Here is a 23012-nt window from a genome sequence, read left to right on the forward strand (position 1 = left end):
AGATATTACCTGTGTCGGAAAACATGCGTATTCTTTTTTTTTTTTTTAACATCTTTATTGGGGTATAATTGCTTTACAATGGTGTGTTAGTTTCTGCTTTATAACAAAGTGAATCAGTCATACATAAACATATGTTCCCATATGTCTTCCCTGTTGCGTCTCCCTCCCTCCCACCCTCCCCATCCCACCCCTCCAGGCTGTCACAAAGCACCGAGCCAATATCCCTGTGCCATGCGGCTGCTTCCCACTAGCTATCTACCTTACTGCGTTTGTTAGTGTGTATATGCCCATGACTCTCTCTCGCCCTGTCACAGCTCACCCTTCCCCCTCCCCATAACCTCAAGTCCGTTCTCTAAGAGGTCTGCGTCTTTATTCCTGCTTTACCCCTAGGTTCTTCATGACATTTTTTTCTTAAATTCCATATATATGTGTTAGCATACGGTATTTGTCTTTTTCTTTCTGACTTACTTCACTCTGTATGACAGACTCTAGGTCTATCCACCTCATTACAAATAGCTCAATTTCGTTTCTTTTTATGGCTGAGTAATATTCCATTGTATATATGTGCCACATCTTCTTTATCCATTCATCCAATGACGGGCACTTAGGTTGTTTCCATCTCCGGGCTATTGTAAATAGAGCTGCAATGAACATTTTGGTACATGACTCTTTTTGAATTTTGGTTTTCTCAGGGTATATGCCCAGTAGTGGGATTGCTGGGTCATATGGTAGTTCTATTTGTAGTTTTTTAAGGAACCTCCATACTGTTCTCCATAGTGGCTGAACCAATTCACATTCCCACCAGCAGTGCAAGAGTGTTCCCTTTTCTCCACACCCTCTCCAGCATTTATTGTTTCTAGATTTTTTGATGATGGCCATTTTGACTGGTGTGAGATGATATCTCATTGTAGTTTTGATTTGCATTTCTCTAATGATTAATGATGTTGAGCATTCTTTCATGTGTTTGTTGGCAGTCTGTATATCTTCTTTGGAGAAATGTCTATTTAGGTCTTCTGCCCATTTTTGGATTGGGTTGTTTGTTTTCTTGTTATTGAGCTGCATGAGCTGCTTGTAAATTTTGGAGATTAATCCTTTGTCGGTTGCTTCATTTGCAAATATTTTCTCCCATTCTGAGGGTTGTCTTTTGGTCTTGTTTATGGTTTCCTTTGCTGTGCAAAAGCTTTGAAGTTTCATTAGGTCCCATTTGTTTATTTTTGTTTTTATTTCCATTACTCTAGGAGGTGGGTCAGAAAGGATCTTGCTTTGATTTATGTCATAGAGTGTTCTGCCTATGTTTTCCTCTAACAGTTTGATAGTTTCTGGCCTTACATTTAGTTCTTTAATCCATTTTGAGCTTATTTTTGTGTATGGTGTTAGGGAGTGATCTAATCTCATACTTTTACATGTACCTGTCCAGTTTTCCCAGCACCACTTATTGAAGAGGCTGTCCTTTCTCCATTGTACATTACTGCCACCTTTATCAAAGATAAGGTGTCCATATGTGCATGGGTTTATCTCTGGGCTTTCTATCCTGTTCCATTGATCTATCTTTCTGTTTTTGTGCCAGTACCATACCGTCTTGATGACTGTAGCTTTGTAGTATAGTCTGAAGTCAGGGAGCCTGATTCCTCCAGTTCCTTCTTTCGTTCTCAAGATTGCTTTGGCTATTCGGGGTCTTTTGTGTTTCCATACAAATTGTGAAATTTTTTGTTCTAGTTCTGTGAAAAATGCCAGTGGTAGTTTGATAGGGATTGCATTGAATCTATAGATTGCTTTGGGTAGTAGAGTCATTTTCACAATGTTGATTCTTCCAATCCAAGAACATGGTATATCTCTCCATCTATTTATATCATCTTTAATTTCTTTCATCAGTGTCTTATAATTTTCTGCATACAGGTCTTTTGTCTCCTTAGGTAGGTTTATTCCTAGATATTTTATTCTTTTTGTTGCAATGGTAAATAGGAGTGTTTTCTTGATTTCACTTTCAGATTTTTCATCATTAGTATATAGGAATGCGAGAGATTTCTGTGCATTAATTTTGTATCCTGCCACTTTACCAAATTCATTGATTAGCTCTAGTAGTTTTCTGGTAGCATCTTTAGGGTTCTCTATGTATAGGATCATGTCATCTGCAAACAGTGACAGCTTTACTTCTTCTTTTCCGATTTGGATTCCTTTTATTTCCTTTTCTTCTCTGATTGCTGTGGCTAAAACTTCCAAAACAATGTTGAATAAGAGTGGTGAGAGTGGGCAACCTTGTCTTGTTCCTGATCTTAGTGGAAATGCTTTCAGTTTTTCACCATTGAGGATGATGTTTGCTGTGGGCTTGTCATATATGGCCTTTATTATGTTGAGGAAAGTTCCCTCTATGCCTACTTTCTGCAGGGTTTTTATCATAAATGGGTGTTGAATTTTGTCAAAAGCTTTCTCTGCATCTATTGAGATGATCATATGGTTTTTCTCCTTCAATTTGTTAATATGGTTTATCACGTTGATAGATTTGCGTATATTGAAGAATCCTTGCATTCCTGGAATAAACCCCACTTGATCATGGTGTATGATCCTTTTAATGTGCTGTTGGATTCTGTTTGCTAGTATTTTGTTGAGGATTTTTGCATCTATGTTCATCAGTGATATTGGCCTGTAGTTTTCTTTCTTTGTGACATCCTTGTCTGGTTTTGGTATCAAGGTGATGGTGGCCTCGTAGAAGGAGTTAGGGAGTGGTCCTCCCTCTGCTATATTTTGGAAGAGTTTGAGAAGGATAGGTGTTAGCTCTTCTCTAAATGTTTCATAGAATTCACCTGTGAAGCCATCTGGTCCTGGGCTTTTGTTTGTTGGAAGATTTTTAATCACAGTTTCAATTTCAGTGCTTGTGATTGGTCTGTTCATATTTTCTATTTCTTCCTGATTCAGTCTTGGCAGGTTGTGCATTTCTAAGAATTTGTCCGTTTCTTCCAGATTGTCCATTTTATTGGCATAGAGTTGCTTGTAGTAATCTCTCATGATCTCTTTTATCTCTGCAGTGTCAGTTGTTACCTCTCCTTTTGCATTTCTAATTCTATTGATTTGAGTCTTCTCCCTTTTTTTCTTGATGAGTCTGGCTAGTGGTTTATCTATTTTGTTTATCTTCTCAAAGAACCAGCTTTTAGTTTTATTGATCTTTGCTATTGTTTCCTTCATTTCTTTTTCATTTATTTCTGATCTGATTTTTATGATTTCTTTCCTTCTGCTAGCTTTGGGGTTTTTTTGTTCTTCTTTCTCTAATTGCTTGAGGTGCAAGGTTAGGTTGTTTATTCGAGATGTTTCCTGCTTCTTAAGGTGGGCTTGTATTGCTATAAACTTCCCCCTTAGAACTGCTTTTGCTGCATCCCACAGGTTTTGGGTCGTTGTGTCTCCATTGTCATTTGTTTCTAGGTATTTTTTGATTTCCTCTTTGATTTCTTCAGTGATCTCTTCATTATTAAGTAGTGTATTGTTTAGCCTCCATGTGTTTGTATTTTTTACAGATCTTTTCCTGTAATTGATATCTAGTCTCATGGCGTTGTGGTCAGAAAAGATACTTGATACAATTTCAATTTTCTTAAATTTACCAAGGCTTGATTTGTGACCTAAGATATGATCTATCCTGGAGAATGTTCCATGAGCACTTGAGAAAAATGTGTATTCTGTTGTTTTTGGATGGAGTGTCCTATAAATATCAATTAAGTCCATCTTGTTTAATGTATCATTTAAAGCTTGTGTTTCCTTATTTATTTTCATTTTGGATGATCTGTCCATGGGTGAAAGTGGGGTGTTTAAGTCCCCTACTATGAATGTGTTACTGTCGATTTCCCCTTTTATGGCTGTCAGTATTTGCCTTATGTATTGAGGTGCTCCTATGTTGGGTGCATAAATATTTACAATTGTTATATCTTCTTCTTGGATTGATCCCTTGATCATTATGTAGTGTCCTTCTTTGTCTCTTTTAATAGTTCTTATTTTAAAGTCTATTTTGTCTGATATGAGAATTGCTACTCCAGCTTTCTTTTGGCTTCCATTTGCATGGAATATGTTTTTCCATCCCCTTACTTTCAGTCTGTATGTGTCTCTAGGTCTGAAGTGGGTCTCTTGTAGACAGCATATATAAGGGTCTTGTTTTTCTATCCATTCAGCTAATCTGTGTCTTTTGGTGGGAGCATTTAGTCCATTTACATTTAAGATAATTATCGATATGTATGTTCCTATTCCCATTTTCTAAATTGTTTTGGGTTCGTTATTGTAGGTCTTTTCCTTCTCTTGTGTTTCTTGCCTAGAGAAGATCCTTTAGCATTTGTTGTAAAGCTGGTTTGGTGGTGCTGAACTCTCTCAGCTTTTGCTTGTCTGTAAAGGTTTTAATTTCTCCATCAAATCTGAATGAGATCCTTGCTGGGTAGAGTAGTCTTGGCTGCATGTTTTTCTCCTTCATCACTTTCAGTATGTCCTGCCACTCCCTTCTGGCTTGTAGGGTTTCTGCTGAGAGATCAGCTGTTAACCTTATGGGGATTCCCTTATGTGTTATTTGTTGTTTTTCCCTTGCTGCTTTTAATATGCTTTCTTTGTATTTAATTTTTGACAGTTTGATTAATATGTGTCTTGGCGTATTTCTCCTTGTATTTATCTTGTATGGGACTCTCTGTGCTTCCTGGACTTGATTGAGTATTTCCTTTCCCATATTAGGGAAGTTTTCAACTATAATCTCTTCAAATATTTTCTCAGTCCCTTTCTTTTTCTCTTCTTCTTCTGGAACCCCTATAATTCGAATGTTGGTGCGTTTAATGTTGTCCCAGAGGTCTCTGAGACTGTCCTCAGTTCTTTTCATTTTTTTTTCTTTATTCTGCTCTGCAGTAGTTATTTCCAGTATTTTATCTTCCAGGTCACTTATCCGTTCTTCTGCCTCAGTTATTCTGCTATTGATCCCATCTAGAGTACTTTTAATTTCATTTATTGTGTTGTTCATCGTTGCTTGTTTCATCTTTAGTTCTTCTAGGTCCTTGTTAACTGATTCTTGCATTTTGTCCAATCTATTGTCCATTCTATCTCCAAGATTTCGGATCAACCTTACTATCATTATTCTGAATTCTCTTTCAGGTAGACTGCCTATTTCCTCTTCATTTGTTAGGTCTGGTGCATTTTTATCTTGCTCCTTTATCTGCTGTGTGTTTTTCTGTCTTCTCATTTTGCTTATCTTACTGTGTTTGGGGTCTCCTTTTTGCAGGCTGCAGGTTTGTAGTTCCTCCTGTTTTTGATGTCTGTCTCCAGTGGCTAAGGTTGGTTCAGTGGGTTGTGTAGGCTTCCTGGTGGAGGGGGCTAGTGCCTGTGTTGTGGTGGATGAGGCTGGATCTTGTCTCTCTAGTGGGCAGGTTCACGTCTGGTGGTGTGTTTGGGGGTGTCTGTGGCCTTATTATGATTTTAGGCAGCCTCTCTGCTAATGGGTGGGGTTGTGTTCCTGTTTTGCTAGTTGTTTGGCATAGGTTTTCCAGCACTGTGGCTTGCTGGTCGTTGAGTGAAGCTGGGTGCTGGTGTTAAGATGGAGTTCTCTGGGAGATTTTCGCCATTTGATATTATGTGGAGCTGGGAGGTCTCTTGTTGATCAGTGTCCTGAAGTTGGCTGTCCTACCTCAGAGGCAGAGCCCTGCCTCCTGGCTGGAGCACCAAAAGCTTTTCATCCACAGGCTCAGGATAAAAGGGAGAAAAAGTAGAGGGAATTAGTAGAAGTATGAGGAAAGAAAGAAGGAAAGGAGGGTAGGAAGGAAGGAAGAAAGAAAGAAAGAAGCAAAGAAGGAAAGAAAGGAGGGAGGGAGGGAGGGAGGAAGGAAGGAGGGAAAGAAGGAAAAAAGACAGAAAGAAAGAAGATACAGTAAAAATAAAATAAAGTATAATAAAGTTATTGAATTAAAAACTTCTTATTTAGAAAAAAAAAAGGGACGGAAAGAACCTTAGGACAAATCTTGGAAGCAAAGCTATACCGACAAAATCTTACACAGAAGCATACACATACACCCTCACTAAAAGAGGTAAATGGGGAAAAATCCTAAATCTTGCTGTCAGAGACCACCTCCTCAATTTGGGATGATTCATTGTCTAAAGGAGGGAAGGAAGGACGGAAAGAAAGAAAGAACGAAGGTAAAGTATAATAAGGTTATTAAAATTAATTATTAAGAAAAAAAAATTAAAAAAAAACATGGACGGATAGAACCCTAGGACAAATGGTGGAAGCAAGACTATACAGACAAGATCTCACACAGAAGCATACACATACACATTCACAAAAAGAGAAATAGGGAAAAAAATCATAGATCTCGCTCCTAAAGTCCACTTCCTTAATTTGGGATGATTGGTTGTCTATTCAGGTATTCCACAGATGCAGGGTACATCAAGTTGATTGTGGAGCTTTAATCCGCTGCTTCTGAGGCTGCTGGGAGAGATTTCCCTTTCTCTTCTTTGTTCTCACAGCTCCCAGGGCTAAGCTTTGGATTTGGCCCTGCCACTGCGTGTAGATCGCTGGAGGGCGTCTGTTTTTTGCTCAGACAGGATGGGGTTAAAAGAGCCGCTGATTGGGGGGCTCTGGCGCACTCAGGCCGGCGGGGACGGAGGGGCACAGAGTGCGGGGCGGGCCTGCGGTGGCAAAGGCCGGCGTGACTTTGCACCAGCCTGAGGCGCGCTGTGCGCTCTCCCGGGGAAGTTGTCCCTGGATCCCGGGAACCCGGCAGTGGCGGGCTGCACAGGCTCCGCGGAAGAGGGGTGTGGAGAGTGACCTGTGCTCGCACACAGGCCCCTCGGTGGCGGCAGCAGCAGCCTTAACGTCTCCCGCCCGCCTCTGGGGTCCGCGCTTTTAGCCGCGGCTTGCGCCCGTCTCTGGATTTCGCGCTTTCAGCCGCGGCTCGCGCCCGTCTCTGGATTCCGCGCTGTCAGCCGCGGCTCGCGCCCGTCTCTGGATTCCGCGCTTTCAGCCGCGGCTCGCGCCCGTCTCTGGGGTCCGTGCTTTCAGCCGCGGCTCGCGCCCGTCTCTGGGGTTCGCGCTTTTAGCCGCGGCTCGCGCCCGTCTCTGGAGTTCCTTTAAGCAGCGTTCTTAAACCCCTCTCCTCACGCCCCAGGAAACAGAGAGGGAAGGAAAAGTCTCCTGCCTCTTCTGCAGGTGCAGGCTTTTCCCCGGACTCCCTCCCGGCTAGCTGTGGTGCACTAACCCCTTCAGGCTATGTTCAAGCCGCCAACCCCAGTCCTCTCCCTGCGCTCCGGCCTCAGCTCGCAGCCCCGCCCGCCCCGGCGGGTGAGCAGACAAGCCTCTCGGGCTGGTGAGTGCCGGTCGGCACCGATCCTCTGTGCGGGAATCTCCCCGCTTTGCCCTCCGCACCCGTTGCTGTGCTCTCCTCCGCAGCCTCGAAGCTCCCCCCTCCGCCTCCCGCAGTCTCCGCCCGCGAAGGGGCTTCCTAGAGTGTGGAAACTTTTCCTCCTTCACAGCTCCCTCCCACTGGTGCAGGTGCCGTCCCTATTCTTTTGTCTCTGTTTTTTCCTTTTTTCTTTTGCCCTACCCAGGTACGTGGGGAGTTTCTTGCCTTTTGGGAGGTCTGAGGTCTTCTGCCAGCCTTCAGTAGGTGTTCTGTAGGAGTTGTTCCACGTGTAGATGTATTTCTGGTGTATCTGTGGGGAGGAAGGTGATCTCCGCGTCTTACTCTTCCGCCATCTTCCGCCTTCTCCCCAACATGCGTATTCTTGATTTAACAGCTAGAGTTAACAAAATTGCCACCATGACTGCCACCAATGTTGAAATTATTCCGACAACTGTTCCTTGACTTGCTTCAACAAAAAGTCTATAAGCTGGAAGAAAAGTTACCAGAAAATAAAAGAAAATGTATAGATGGTGAGTAGAGTATATTTACTAATTTTATAACTAGCTATTTCTGCGTTCTGGATGGGAGACAGATTTCATATTAGTGAAAAAACTCTTGCTAGTGAAAAGACCCATTAAAGATATGAACAACAGCCCTGTCTGGACCAGAGTTGTTCATGAGCATAAATAATAACTCCCAACCTCAATGTGTCTATTGTGGGAAACCTGCCAAAGCTGTGATATTAACCAATTTGGGGCCTAGTGGGGATGAGAGTCAGGAGAGAAAAAGTCTGAAAACTTGAGAGACAATGAGTCTTCTATGTATTTTAAGTCTCTATTGTTTTTTACTGTAATAAGATAATCAACACACTTTTACAAAGGAATAATTATGACTACAAACTAGCCTCAGCCTAGTGTATTCCTTGGGGGATGAAGGGAGGTTGCAGTGTACCCTTGGCTTGGACAAGGCAGGATCCTAGAGGAATAGAGATGAGCAGTGCAGAGGGGATGAGAAGAGTTGAGTAGGAGCCATGATCTTGAGTAAAAGGTGACAGGTGACCACCAGGATAACCGATAGTGCTTGGAGCTCCTCAGGAATAACTGGAGGAGCCAGAACTCTTTTCAGCATCTTGGTTGGAACTAGCATTGTTATAATTGGTATTAAAGGAAGTGGGGAACTCAGAAGCCAGAAACTTGGAGACCTTGAGTAACCAAAGTCAGAACCAGCTAATCTTATAATCCACGTTCTACCAAAGAGTAAGGAGCAAGCATTAGAGAACAGAGGTCAAATTCAGGGGGGAAGATAATTATGGCTTTTCTTTAAAATGAACAGCTCTATATAATGGATGTCAGTTTTTATGAATATACTTTTACTTAATGTTTTACAACCAATAAAACATTTATCTCTCCACACATTTGTCATCCTGAAATTCTATACCCACGTAGAGAAGGAGTAATTAAGTAGAAATGTTGACTTCCTAAAGTGTTTTCATAGGCATATTTTTCCTCCTGAAGAAAATTCTGCAATGTATAGCTTCTTACTTTATCCATGACCCTCAGTTCCCCCATCTGTAAAGGGATTTGTCCAAGATCACATATTGATTCAGCAGCAAAATTTAGCAAGAATTATTTAATTTCATTCAATTCAGTGCAACCTTTCTAGAGAAGATCCAGACTCTAGGAATCATAAGCCCCACTATCTGGGCCTCCTTTTCAAATACTGCAGTATTTCCTGGGCAAGGCAGTAAGCAGAAAATTGCAGTTCAGTACAGAACAGCAAGTTTCCTTGAAAGAGTGTTTCTCCTGTTCCCTGCCCCGATGGAGTAGTTCCTGCTATAGACCTCTTTCTGGGGGGAAGTATGGGCAAACCCTCTTGCAGTCTCAACTGACCAGTATTTTACTTCAGAATGAGAGGTTCTGAAAAGCTTTTCTTTGACAGAGGTGGAATGGTCATGATGCTTCACTTTGTGTAAACTGAAAATTAGACCTCTAATTAGAAAGATGGGCCAGATGTGGTCTTCAGACTGTTTCTTCCTGATTATTTTTCTAAACTCCAAAATGAATCCAACATTTAAGAAAATAGAATTAAAGCTTAACTGTATTTTATGTAAAAGTGACAGTCCTATTTTGGGGAAAAATAGGAGCTTCATCTGCATCTCAGTTTTCAGTACCCTCAAAGTAGCAACTCTACAAAGGGAGTGTTATCACTCAGTGTCTTGAAGTTTCTATCTATTTGAAGTTGTCCTTGACCCAAGGACAACTCTGTATTCTTATCTCCAAAACGCACTACATAGAATCTCCAAACCTTCAAATCTGTTATTTCTCCTAATTTTCCTAACTATAATGATAAAAATATTTCTAAAACATACGTTCCACTGACTTATATTTTAATAAAGAATAGAAAGAGAAGTGCCGTGGTCTCCCATGATGTCAAGTTGATCACTTAAGGGTAAGGGTGATCAGCCCACCTTGAAAGTCAACTTCATGAGTACACAGTCTATGACTCTATGGATACTGGACTAGAAATATTTTAATTAATGAGTTTTACCAGTTAGCTACCAATAGAGGTAAGAAAAAAATGAGCTGAATCAGGCATACACGTAATGTTTCAAATGCCCTTTGGTAACTGTTTTCACCAGATTCACAGACCATGCTTCCCCAGCATCCAGCAGAGTCCAAATTCTAACTTCCTCCTGTACCTACACAGCTTCAACTCCGCAAACCCAGACCCTGAGGCACAGTGGTAACAGGAACTGAAGATGCTCAGCCCACAGAGTAACAAAACATATAGGTTCCCTCTTCATTTCTGAAGCCCTGAAACCCTAAAAAGGAAATCTTCTGGGAGTAATTTCTGTTTTTTCAATGCAAGACTTGCCTGTGGTTGAAGGAAGGAGATTTTCTTGACTGGAAGTATCCCTGTAAACAGTATTTTCAGAAATTCTATTCAAAGGTATTCTTGAAATGGCAACCTAATTTTCCTGTTTGATGTTCACAATCTCTACTGCTGTACCCGAAACCCATTATGCAACCCTACTTGTAACTTACCTACATACAGTGTTTGGATGGTGAGTAAAGTATATTTGCTTGAAGAAATGTTGCACAGGTATTCTCCACTGTCTGAAAGACGAAGATCCTTCAAAGTCAAAGAGAAGTCATGCAGGTTTATCAGAATTTTGTTCCGTGAAAGTAGGGGTTCATTGATAATTGTTTCTTGTGAGGAGTTCAGAAAGTGAGCCAGGACCAAAGAATTCCCACTGTCCACCCTGGACCAAGTGACCCTGAAATCTTCATTTGGTAGGAAAAAACTGTTTTCAGGTTTACACGAGAGTGAAACGTTTTCCCTTTCATTTTTACGAAGGCCATCTAAAAACAGAATAGAAAAGTAAAGATTAATGAAAACAAAATTTTCAAATGAATTTTCTAAGTTACACCTAGAAATATCTTTGAAAATACCTTTTGGAAAGCAATGAAATATTTGTACTGTGGAGTTTATTAAAAGCTTTACTACTACTATTTCAAAGTCTCCCACCAAGGTTAAGCTTAGGCTTCAGGAGACCTAAGCCTGGGCCAGCTAGGGAGGTGACACACCTGGTTTTTAACTCCTACAGCCTGGCGGTGATCACTCAAGAATGTTGCTATGGTTATCAGCCTTTTAAACTCAGTGATCTTCCTCTGCTGACCCTGAGTGCTGGAGTTACGTCCTTGTCACTATCTACACCGTGGCAGTCTCTGCTAATTTCATGGTCTCAACCACTTCTTAATCTCTCTTTCAAGACAGAGTCTCTTTTCTTGCACGTAAGAAGTATATTTCTAACTGTGCAGGTAATTCCTCACTGGACCGAGCTCTTAGAACAGGGACTCTGCTGGGTATGCTTAGCTTGTCCCTCCAGAGCTAACTCCATCTTGTCCTTCCTATTCTCTAGTTCTGTCAGCTGGCCTCTATGGACTACCATGAATTGTTCTCCCTGGTTCTAGACATACCTACTTTGCAGTCCACCTGTGCGAGAGTGATGCCAAAGCAAGCCATCTAAAATGCCACTTCCAGTCGCTCCAATATTTCATATCCTTCTTTGGCTCCATACTACCTCCAGGGCTGGCTCAAGCTCTTCAGCAAGATGAAGCCATTTGATCTGGTTTTTGCCTTCTACTCTAGGCTTATCTTTTGATACTTCAGTTTAACCCTCAACCATTTATATTTCCACAAATTCAAGCAATATTTACTCCTCTGTGCTTTTGTGTCTAGTATGTTTTTTGCCTGGAATGCCTATGTTCTCCTGGAATTTCCTACTGCTCTTTTAAAATTCTGCCCTTATGCAACTTCCTTAAGCATATGTTCTGTAAAAACCTGACCCACACCCAACCATGGTGAACAGAATTACTCACTCTCTTTGTATGCTGCATTCCTGGTTTAGTTTTATTTTTACATGTTTGTACTAGATGCTGTGGATCCAGAAGTAAGAGTCCACAGCATCTAGTACACATCCGGTTCTTAAGTTCACAGTCTGAGAGTGGCAAAGCTTGGTACATAATAGATCCTCAACAAGACAAAATAACGCTGAGCCTAAGGAACTGTTGGAACTCCAGGATACTCATTTCTGAATAAACATGAGAAATTATGATTTTCCTTAGAAAATATTTGCAATTTAATATTTTCAACCCTTTCCCATGTTTCCATTGCTGCCTGGCTGATGAACAGAGAACACTGGCTGCTCACACTATTGACATCATATAAAGGTAGTGAATAGTTCATATTTTTAGTGTCTTCTTGGTGAATATTTTGAGAATTTGAAACTCAGGGGTAGAGGCAGGGCCAAGATGGCAGAGTAGGAGGACCCTAAGCTCACCTCCTCCCACAGACACACTAAAACTACAACTACATATAGAACAACTCTCTCTGAGAATGACCTGAAGACCAGCAGAATGGCTCATCTATAACTATGGATATAAAGAAAAAAATACACCAAGGTGAATAGGAGGGGAAGAGAAGTGATCTAGTCAGGACCCACACCCATGAGGGAGACCCTGCACTGCTCCAGCTCCACCCCTGTCAAGGCAGTAGTCCTCATATGCCCCAGGAAAAGCCCTGGCCTGTGCCAGACTCCAGCTCTAGCCCCCCTGGCTCCAGCCTGCACCTACCAAGGCTGCACCCCCAGCATGCCCCAGAAGAAGCCCTGGCCTGTGATTGGCTCAGCTCTAGTCCCCACCCCTCACCAAGGCAGCAGCCCCCAACACACCTCAGGAGAAGCCCCAGTCCATACCAGGCTCCAACTCTAGCCCACCCCACCCCCCAGCTCCAGCCTGTGCCAGTGATAGCCCTGGTGTGCCCCAGAAAAGGCCCCTCTCCATGCTTGCTTCATATCCAGCTCTCCCACCAAAGCCACTGGGCACGTGGAGACTGCATAGGGAGACTCTCACAAAAGGACATACCTTCAAGATTGAGATAGGTAATTGTCTTGCCTAATTTTATAAACACAAACAGAGAGTTGAACAAATTGAAAAGACAGAGAAATATGTCCCAAATGAAAGAACTACCCTAATGAAATGGAGATAAGTAGTTTACCTGATAAAGAGTTCAAAGCAATGGTCATTAAAATGCTCACCAGGGGCTTCTCTGGTGGCGCAGTGGTTGAGAGTCCGCCTGCCGATGCAGGGGATACGGGTTCGTGCCCCGGTCCGGGAAGATCCCACGTGCCACGGAGCGGCTGGGCTCGTGAGCCATGGCCGCTGGGCCTGTGCATCCGGAGCCTGTGCTCCGCAAAGGGAGAGGCAGCAACAGTGAGAGGCCCGAGTACGGCAAAAAAAAAAAAAAAAAAACAAAAAATGCTCACCAAACTCAATAAAAGAACAGAGGAACACAGTGAGAACTTCAACAAAGAATTAGAAAATATAAAAAAGAGCTGAAGAATACAATAACTGAAATGAAAATTGGAATCAAGAGCAGATTAGGTAATACAGAAGAATGTATAAGTGACCTGGAAGATAGAATAGTGGAAACCACCCAATCAGAACAACAAAAAAGAAAAAATACATTTTTAAAATGAGGATAGTTTAAGGGGACCTCTGGGACAACATCAAGCATACTAACATTTATATTATAGGTGTTCCAGAAGGAGAAGAGAAGGGGTAGAAAACATATTTGATGAAATAATGGCTAAAAATTCCCCTAATCTGAAGAAGGAAAAAGATATTCAGGTCCAGGAATCTCAAAGAGTCCCAAACAAGATGAACCCAAAGAGATCTACACCAACATATCATAATCGAAATGGCAAAAGTTAAAGACAAAAAAATTTTCAAGGCAGCAAGAGAAAAACAAAGAGTCACATAAAAGGGAACTCTTATAAGACCATCAGCTAATTTTTCAGCAGAAACTTTGCAGGCTAGAAGGGAGTGGTATGATATATTTAAAATTCCGAAAGGGGAAAAACTCTACAACCTAGGTTACTCTACCAAGGAAGGTTATCGTTCAGAATTGAAGAAGAAATAGTTTCCCAGATAAGCAAATGATCTTAAATGACACATTAGACTAAATGGACTTAATAGATAACTAGAAACCATTCCATACAAAAAAACATCAGAATATACATTCTTTTCAACTTCACATGGAACATTCTCCAGGATAGGTCACAATGCTAGGTTATAAAACAAGTCTCAATAAATTTAAGAAGACTGAAATCATATCAAGCATCTTTTCTCACTACAATAGTATAAAGTTAGAAATCAATTACAGGAAAACTGGAAATAGCACAAACATGGAGACTAAACAATATGCTACTAAAAAACAAAGTGTCAATGAAGAAATAAAAGAGGAAATCAAAAAACACCTTGAGACAAATGAAAATAGAAACACAATGTTCCAAAATCTATGGGATGCATCACAAGCAATTCTAAGAGGGAAGTATATCACGATACTGGCCCACCTCAAGAAACAAGAAAAATCTCAAATGACGTATCTTTTCTAAAGGATATAGAAAAAGAAAAATGAATAAAGACCAAAGCTAGTATAGAAATGAAATACCAAAGGTCAGAGTGAAAATAAATGAAGTAGAGACCAAAAAACAATAGAAAAGATCAATGAAACTAAGAGCTGTTTCTTTGAAACGATAAACAAAATTGGAAAAACCTTTAGCCAGACTCATCAAGAAAAAGAGGTGTGCTAAATAAATAAAATTAGAAAGAGGAGAAGTTACAACCAATATCACAGAAATACAATCATCAGAGAATACTATAAACAGTTATACATCAACAAATAGGACAACCTGGAAGAAATGGATAAGCTCCTAGAAACTTATACTCTTCCAGGACTAATTTAGGAGGAAATAGAAAAGCTGAACAGACTGATTTCTAGTAATGAAACTGAATCAGTACTAAAAAAATTCCAACAAACAAAAGTCCAGGATGAAATGGCTTCACAGGAGAATTCTACCAAATATTTAAAGAAGAGTTAATATCTATCCTTCTCAAACTATTCCAAAAAATTGAAGAGGAGAGAACACTTCCAAGCACATTCTACAATGCCACATTACCCTGATACCAAACCAATCAAAGACACTACAAGAAATGAAAATTACTGGCCAATATCCCCAAAAAACATAGATTCAAAAATCCTCAACAAAATATTGTAAGCCAAATTAATTCAACAACACATTAAAAGGATCATATGTTATGATCAAGTATAATTTTTCCCAGGGATGCAAGGATGGTTTAATATCCATCAATCAATCAATCTGATATACCACATTAATAAAGCAAAGGATAAAAATCACATGATCATCTCAAAAGACGCAGAAAAAGCATCTGACAAAATTCAACAACCACTTATGATAAAAACTCTCAACAAAGTTGGTTTGGAGAGAACATACATTCACATAAAAAGGCCATATATAACAAACCCACAGGTAACGTCATACTCAAGGGTGAAAAGCTGAAAGCTTTTCCTCTAAGATCAGGAAAAAGACAAGGATGCCACTCTTGCCACTTCTATTTAACATAGTATTGGAAATCCTAGCTACAGCAATCAGACAAGAAAAAAAAAAAAGGCAACCCAAATTAGAAGAAAAGAATTCAAATTGTTGCTATTTGCAGATGACATGATGCCATACATAAAAAACCACAAAATCTCCACCAAAAAGCTATTAGAATAAACAAATTCAATAAATTTGCAGGATAGAGTCAATGTACAAAAAATCGGTTGTGTTTCTGTACATTAATAAAAAAATATCAGAAAGAGAAATTAAGAAAAGTCTTATTTATAATTAAATAAAAAAGAATGAAATATGTAGGAATAAATCTAACCAAGGACATGAAAAACCTATACTTTGAAAACTGTAAGACACTGATGAAAGAAATTGAAAACAATACAAATAAATGGAAAGCTATTCTGTGTTCATGGATTGGAAAAAGTTAACATTGTTAAAATGTCCATACTACCCAAAGCAATCTACAGATCCAATGCAACCTCTATCAAAATACCCATGACATTTTTCACAGAACTAGAACAAATAATTCTAAAGTTTGTGTGGAAACACAAATTATTGATGATTAGTGATTTTTTAGGCCAAACAGCCAAAAAAATCTTGAGAAAGAAGAAAGCTAGAGTTATCATGCTCCCTGACTTCAAACTACACTACAAAGCTATAGTAATCAAAATAGTATGGTACTGGCACAAAGCTCAGACACATAGATCACTGGAACCGAATAGAGCACCCAGAAATAAACCCATGCACTTATGGTCAATTAATCTACGAAAAAGGAGGCAAAAATATGCAGTGGAAAAAAGACAGTCTCCTTAATAAGTGGTGTTGTGAAAACTAGACAGCTATATGTAAAAGAATAAAACTAGAATATTTTCTCATACCATATACAAAAATAAACTCACAACAAGTTAAAGACTTAAATGTAAGAACTGAAATCATAAAATTCCTGGAAGAAAATATAGGCAGTATGCTCTTTGATATAAGTCTTAACAATACTTTTTTGATCTATCTCCTCAGGCAAGGGCAACAAAAGCAAAAATAAACAAATGAGACCTAATCAAATTTTAAAACTTTTACACAGGGAAGGAACGCATCAGTAAAACTGAAAGGTGACCTACTGAAAGGTAGAAGATATTTGTAAATGATATAATACCTGGTAAGGGTTTAATATCCAAAACATATAAAGAACTCATACAACTCAATATGAAACAAACAAACAAAAAAAGATCTGATTTTTAAAAATGGGCAGAGGCCTGAGTAGACATTTTCCCAAATAAGACACACAGATGACCAACAGGCACATGAAAAGATGTTCAACATCACTAATCATCAGGGAAATGCAAATCAATGCAACTGCAGTGAGATATCACCTCACACCTGTCAGAATCACTGTTATCAAAAAGACAACAAATAACAAGTGTCGGTGAGGATGTGGAGAAAAGGGAATCCTTGTGCACTGTTGGTGGGAATTTAAATTGGTGCAGTCACTATGGAAAACATGATGGAGGTTCCTCAAAAATTAAAAATAGAACTACCATATGATCCAGGAATTTGACTCCTGTGTATTTATCTGAAGAAAACAAACACACTAATTCAAAAAGATATATGCACCCCAATGTTCATAGCTCATAAAACAATTATTTACAATAGCCAAGATATGTAGGCAACCAAGTGCCCATTGACAGCTGAATGGATAAAGAAGATTTGAGTTACACAGACACACAAAGTAGAATATTACCAAGCCATAAATAAAGAATAAAATCTTGCTATTGTGACAACATGGATGGACCTGGAGGGTATTATAATTAGTAAAATAAGTAGAGAAATAAAGACGAATGCTGTATGTTTTCACTTATATGTGGAATCTAAAAAACAAACATAATAAAACAGAAACAGACTCACAGATACAGAGAACAAACTAGTGGTTACCAGAAGGGAGAGGGATGGGAAGAGAAGCGAAATAGTTAAAGATGATTCAGAGATACAGATTTTCAGTTACAAAATAAATAAGTCACAAAGATGTAATGTCCAGCACAAGGAATATAGTCAATATTTTATAATAACTTTGTATGGTGTGTAATCTATAAAAATATCACTATGTTTTATACCCCAAACTAATATTATTGTAAGTCAACTATACTTCAATAAATTTAAATATTAAAAATAGAAACTCAGGGGAAGAGAAGGCCAAAAAGGAAAGCTAACCTCCACTTTCACCACATAATAGAGATTTACAGAAAAAATTTGCTTTGCTTCTAGTGAAGTATAAAAGAATATTGATAATTTTCCTCAGAATTAGATAAATGGTGCCAAATTAATTTTTCTTCTCCTTAAACTCTTCTTAAACAGTAGCTTATAGATATCGAGACTGGTGAGAGTTTGGGTTTGTTCAAATAAATGAGAGGAAGGAGTAGAGGTGCTGATGAAGATTAATGGGCTAATACTACTTAAGAAGACTAAACAGAAAGAGACTAAACAGAAGCAATACTAATTTCTGTTGGTTGAAAAACTGGCAAGAATCAGAGGTTGTGACCTGCTCGGAAACAAGTATCCTTTCCTTCTCCTCTGATCTTCTAAAGTCCAATGCAAGTAGAAAATTCTATGTAGAAGAACCATAGAGAAATACAGCAATGTTCATGGATGTCTTTTCTGCTTTCCATTTCACAATTGTTTTCCTTCAACTCATAAACACCTTGCAAGGTAAGAATTACTTCCATTTTACCAACCAGGAACCAGCGCTCAGAAGTAAAAATGACTGTGTGAGGTAACAGAGCCAGTAATATTAGATCTGGGACTCCAGTCCTGGTCTTCTAACTGCTGCAAATGCATTTCCTTCCTTTGTGTTCTTCTCTTAACCTGTAAATCAAACCCCATTCCCTCCCTATCTCTGACAGCACAGGTACATAGAAAGCCTTGTGGAGCCTACCTTTCATTGTCCATCTCCCTGTCCATGTTTGCTTCAGCAATGTGTTTTCAATAGCACATTGATAAGATGAATTTGATCCTGTAATATTTACTCTACTGTTAATATAAAAAGGACCCAAAGATCCGATTTCTTCCTTATTGTTTTCAGAGATTGGTGTATTATCCACTTCCCATGTGATAATTGGATAAGGATAAACACTTAACACATTGCATGTTAAGAAGCTGTTTGTGGTGTTCTTTTCATACTTCATCACAGGTGTGACAAAAGCTATGTGGGAGAAAGAAGGGCACGTGAGGAACTGTCATTAGCTTCTTTTTAGCCCATCTGCGCAGAACACATTATTTTAATACCCATGAAATGAAAAGCTAAGCTTTGCGAGCAAAACTTGGCAGTTTCTGAAAGGAAAAACAGCAAAAACCCTGTAGAACCTTAAGATATAGTCTGGTGATCTACAAGGAAAAAAGAGCATGTATGGATACATAGCAACTAGAAAGCTCAATTCTCTAGAAAGAATTCTAGAAAAAAATCTAATGGCCTCACTGAGCAGTCAAAATGTGGGTGTCAAAGCTGATAAACTAGAGCTCATGCAGCAGTTTGTACTATTCAGGTACTGACTCAGAGCCTTTTTGATTCTTTGTTTACCCATAATTCTTAGATTTCTGAGTCAAGGTCTGAAGCAGATAAATGGAACAGAGGGAGAAAGAACATGAGCTAGATAAAACAACCCATTAGAAAATGCCCCTCCCAATAAATAAATGATTAGATAAATGAAGTTAATACAAACAGGAAGAAAACATATAGTATTATAATTAACTTCATTTAGAAAACAGAAAAATGTAATTTAAATCAATTCAATATTTTTAAGCTATCATATTGGCAGAATGTCTTAAGATGGGTAATATTAGGTGTTGATAAGACTTAAGGGGAAAATGTATACTCTTACGCTGCTGGTATAAATGCCATATTAAAATTTTACTTCTGATACTTTTGTTTCAGACCATTTCCCAGTATTAAATATACGGATGTTCATCACAACATTTTTTGTAACGTAAAACACTAGAAATACCTAAATACTTACTAATGGAGGAATGGGTGCATCAATTATAGCATGTCTAAACTATGAGACACTATGCATTAAAAATAATGAGGTAGTTTGTATGTATTATCTTGGAAGGAAGCCCATAGCATATTAAATTAAGAAGAAGGCATTACAGAAAACATGGAATGGTATCATTGTCATGTTTTGTAAAATGGTATATGTACACTTACCTCCCACTTTTAGTACCACTTTGTTTATGATTTTTCCAAGTGATGTTCCCACGTAGCATATGTAAGTTCCTTCATCCTGAAGCTTTAATCTTTTGAAAGATAGGGAGGCATTCCCATTGTGAATTTCATCAAGGAAGAGGGATGTCCTATTTACATATCTGGGATCTTGCTTTTCCAACTGGTCACTGTTTTTGTAGTATGAGTAAACATAGTTATCTTGATTCTTCCAGTGAACTACAACATCGGGCCCACTCTCAAATGAGCAAGGGAGAATTACATCTTCATCAAGTCTTCCAATGACTATTTGCTCACTCATAGGAACATGACTTATGGAAGCTAAAAAGAACGTATCTAAAAACAAGAGCAGTTATGAAGAGAATTAGTGATGGGTGCTTATCAAGCGTTATACCAGGACTACCTAGAAGAACTATCCTAGGTCAGCAGCCTGATCATTAACAGACCACATCATCTATCAAGAACACTTGCTAGTCTAATTACTAGAAACAAGCCATGAAGCTCTATGTTTGAGTGTCTGAAATTTCAATCGAGTATCTGTTGTATTCAATGTAACCATGAGAATTGACAACAGCATAAAGCATAGAAACTTTGTTCCATGCTTGATCAATAGTCTCATCTCTCCTCTGATCCTGGCCTGCTACAGTTGCTGGAAATTATGTATGTTATATAAATTAAAGATTCCTGTTGATTTTTATTTCCTGAACACATTCATTTTTAACACCTACTATAACAATAACAAATTAGTTTATCCAGCTAGCTGGAGCTAGCAGGCCCTAAAAGAATAGAATAAACTTAACTTGGCTGGGTTAGGAAATATTTGGAGCATGTAGAAAACAATGCTGCATTAAGGGGTCTGTTGGGAATATGTAGACATTAGTTTCAAGAAAGGGTGCACATAAGAGGAGGAGTCCAAAAGGGGAAATGAAGTGATTCATTTATTTTGGCTTTAAGACAACTCTCAGGATATACTATGAGTCCATCAAAATATAGTTAAGGAATATTATTCTGGATATAAATGTAGAGGTCCAATCCTCCTAATATATATGTTTGTATATGTGTGTGTGTGTATATATATATACATATATATATATATATATTTACTGTCAACTTCAGAAGGTGATTTTAAAAAGCAAATGGACTCATCACAATCAGGTTTTTGCAAAGAAAATCTACTTACCCATTTCATAATCACTGAAGGCAGTATCCAGATTTTTTAACCAATTCACAAAACATTTTAGTAGATCATATGCCCTATCTATGAATTCTGTGATATTTGCACTGGAAAGGACCTTATCTTACGGACAATGGACTAAACTCCTTTGACCTTGCTCAAAGCTACCCTAGATGGGATAATCGGGTGTTCATATGGCCTTGTCACAAAGTCTTTTTCCTCTGCCCCCTCCTCTGAGGCTCTTTCCACTCTATGTCCCACTTTGCCTTAGAGAGATTTAGTCTATCTCTGTACCAAGTGCTAGAGGAATGTGGCATCAAGCTGAGAAGAAAGACATGGAAAGGTGGGAAAGAAAAGGAGTGTTTTTGTCGACCTCCCTAATTGCTCTACTAAACACCTCTAATATTTCATTGGATAATTTAAAATGCCTGCCACAGGGCCTAGCAAAGCTGATAACGCCTTTTGTCAAGTGTCAAGTAAGTACCAAGCTTACACTTAAAAAAAAAAAAACCAAATCAACCAATCAATCAAACTTGCCTTTCTAGTGATTTTATATTTGGTAGCAGATAACAGATTAGAAAGAACCTTAGAGTAGATAGAAGAAAAGTTAGAAAAGTTGATAAGCTATGGCTACAGAGGAAACAGCTCCCTTGCCTTGTGGCTCATGTTCCTATCTAATGATACAAACAACTGACACTTGGGTGTATTATAAAGATGCTTACCTTGAGATCCACATAGAGATGATATAAGAATGAAGAAGAAAGACAGAGCTGCCTGTGCCTTCATGTCATGTGGAGGTCGTATTAGTTATACTATCAAAGAGAAGCAAAATATACAAGTTACAGATTTTAAGTACAAACAGGAATTGGAAAAGAAAGAATTAAAGTGTCTGCCTATAGGAGATTCATTAAATTAACTATGGTACATTCACACAAATAATTCTTCTGCAACCATTAAAGATAATACTGTAAAATATGGGTCAATGGCATCAAAAGAAGCTCTTAATGTTACAGGAGAAAAATCAGATTACAATGCTACTTTTAAGAAGCATAGTCCCTTTTTAAAAGCACACACATTTCTGCACATAGGAGGCTGACATGACATATCACTAAATTTACAGAAGGATGTTAACTCTGAAGAACAGGTTTCACATCTAAAGCAGTACCTGTTACATAATAGGTATTGAAAAATGGCTGTTGAATGAATAAAGATTTGGTATACGTTAAATAGTGGTTCTCTGGATAATAGTTTATGTCGGTTATTTTTAAAGTTTTCTACCGTGGACATGTATTGCTTTTCTAGGAAATATACTAAAAATAAATTCAATTAAATATTAAATGCCGAGGCTTCCGGGAAGATGGCGGAAGAGTAAGACGCGGAGATCACCTTCCTCCCCACAGATACACCAGAAATACATCTACACGTGAAACAACTCCTACAGAACACCTACTGAACGCTGGCAGAAGACTCAGAACTCCCAAAAGGCAAGAAAACCCCCACGTACCTGGGTAGGGCAAAAGAAAAAAGAATAAACAGAGACAAAAGGATAGGGACAGGACCTGCACCAGTGGGAGATAGCTGTGAAGGAGGAAAGGTTTCCACACACTAGGAAGCCCCTTCGTGGGCGGAGACTGCAGGTGGCGGAGGGGGAAAGCTTTGGCGCCGCGGAGGAGTGCACAGCAACAGGGGTGCGGAGGGCAAAGCGGGGAGATTCCCGCACAGAGGATCAGGGCCAACCAGCACTCACCAGCCCAAGAGGCTTGTCTGCTCACCCGCCGGGGCGGGCGGGGCTGGGAGTTGAGGCTTGGGCTTCGGTCGGAGCACAGGGAGAGGACTGGGGTTGGCGGTGTGAACACACCCTGCAGAGGTTTAGTGTGCCACGGCTAGCCGGGAAGGAGTCCGGGGAAAAGTCTGGACCTGCCGAAGAGGCAAGAGACTTTTTCTTCCCTCTTTCTTTCCTGGTGCGCGAGGAGAGGGGATTAAGAGCGCTGCTTAAAGGAGCTCCAGAGACGGGAGCGAGCCGGAGCTAAAAGCGCAGACCCCAGAGACGGGAATGAGATGTTAAGGCTGCTGCTGCCGCCACCAAGAAGACTGCGTGCGAGCACAGGTCACTATCCACACCCCCCTTCCGGGGAACCTGTGCAGCCCGCCACTGCCAGGGTCCCGGGACCCAGGGACAACTTCCCCGGGAGAATGCACGGCGGGCCTCAGGCTGGAGCAACGTCACGCTGGCCTCTGCCGCCGCAGGCCCGCCCCGCACTCCGTGCCCCTCCCTGCCCCAGGCCTGAGTGAGCCAGAGCCCCCGAAGCA

The 23012-nt window shown here is 39.7% G+C and overlaps 1 protein-coding gene across 1 annotated transcript; it reads right to left on the reverse strand.

The window, feature by feature from the left end:
* Positions 1-7684: 7684 nt before the first annotated feature.
* On the reverse strand, positions 7685-21488 carry HHLA2 (HHLA2 member of B7 family; the record flags this gene model as incomplete). Its single annotated transcript, XM_082655328.1, has 5 exons — positions 7685-7833; positions 10391-10708; positions 18245-18511; positions 19514-19864; positions 21425-21488. 5 exons carry the CDS (start codon positions 21486-21488, stop codon positions 7685-7687), a joined length of 1149 nt encoding a protein of 382 aa, XP_082511454.1.
* Between the last annotated feature and the right edge of the window lie 1524 nt (positions 21489-23012).

The sequence above is a fragment of the Grampus griseus genome (genome assembly GCF_964374135.1).
Source record: "Grampus griseus genome assembly, chromosome: 5".
NCBI lineage: Eukaryota > Metazoa > Chordata > Mammalia > Artiodactyla > Delphinidae > Grampus > Grampus griseus.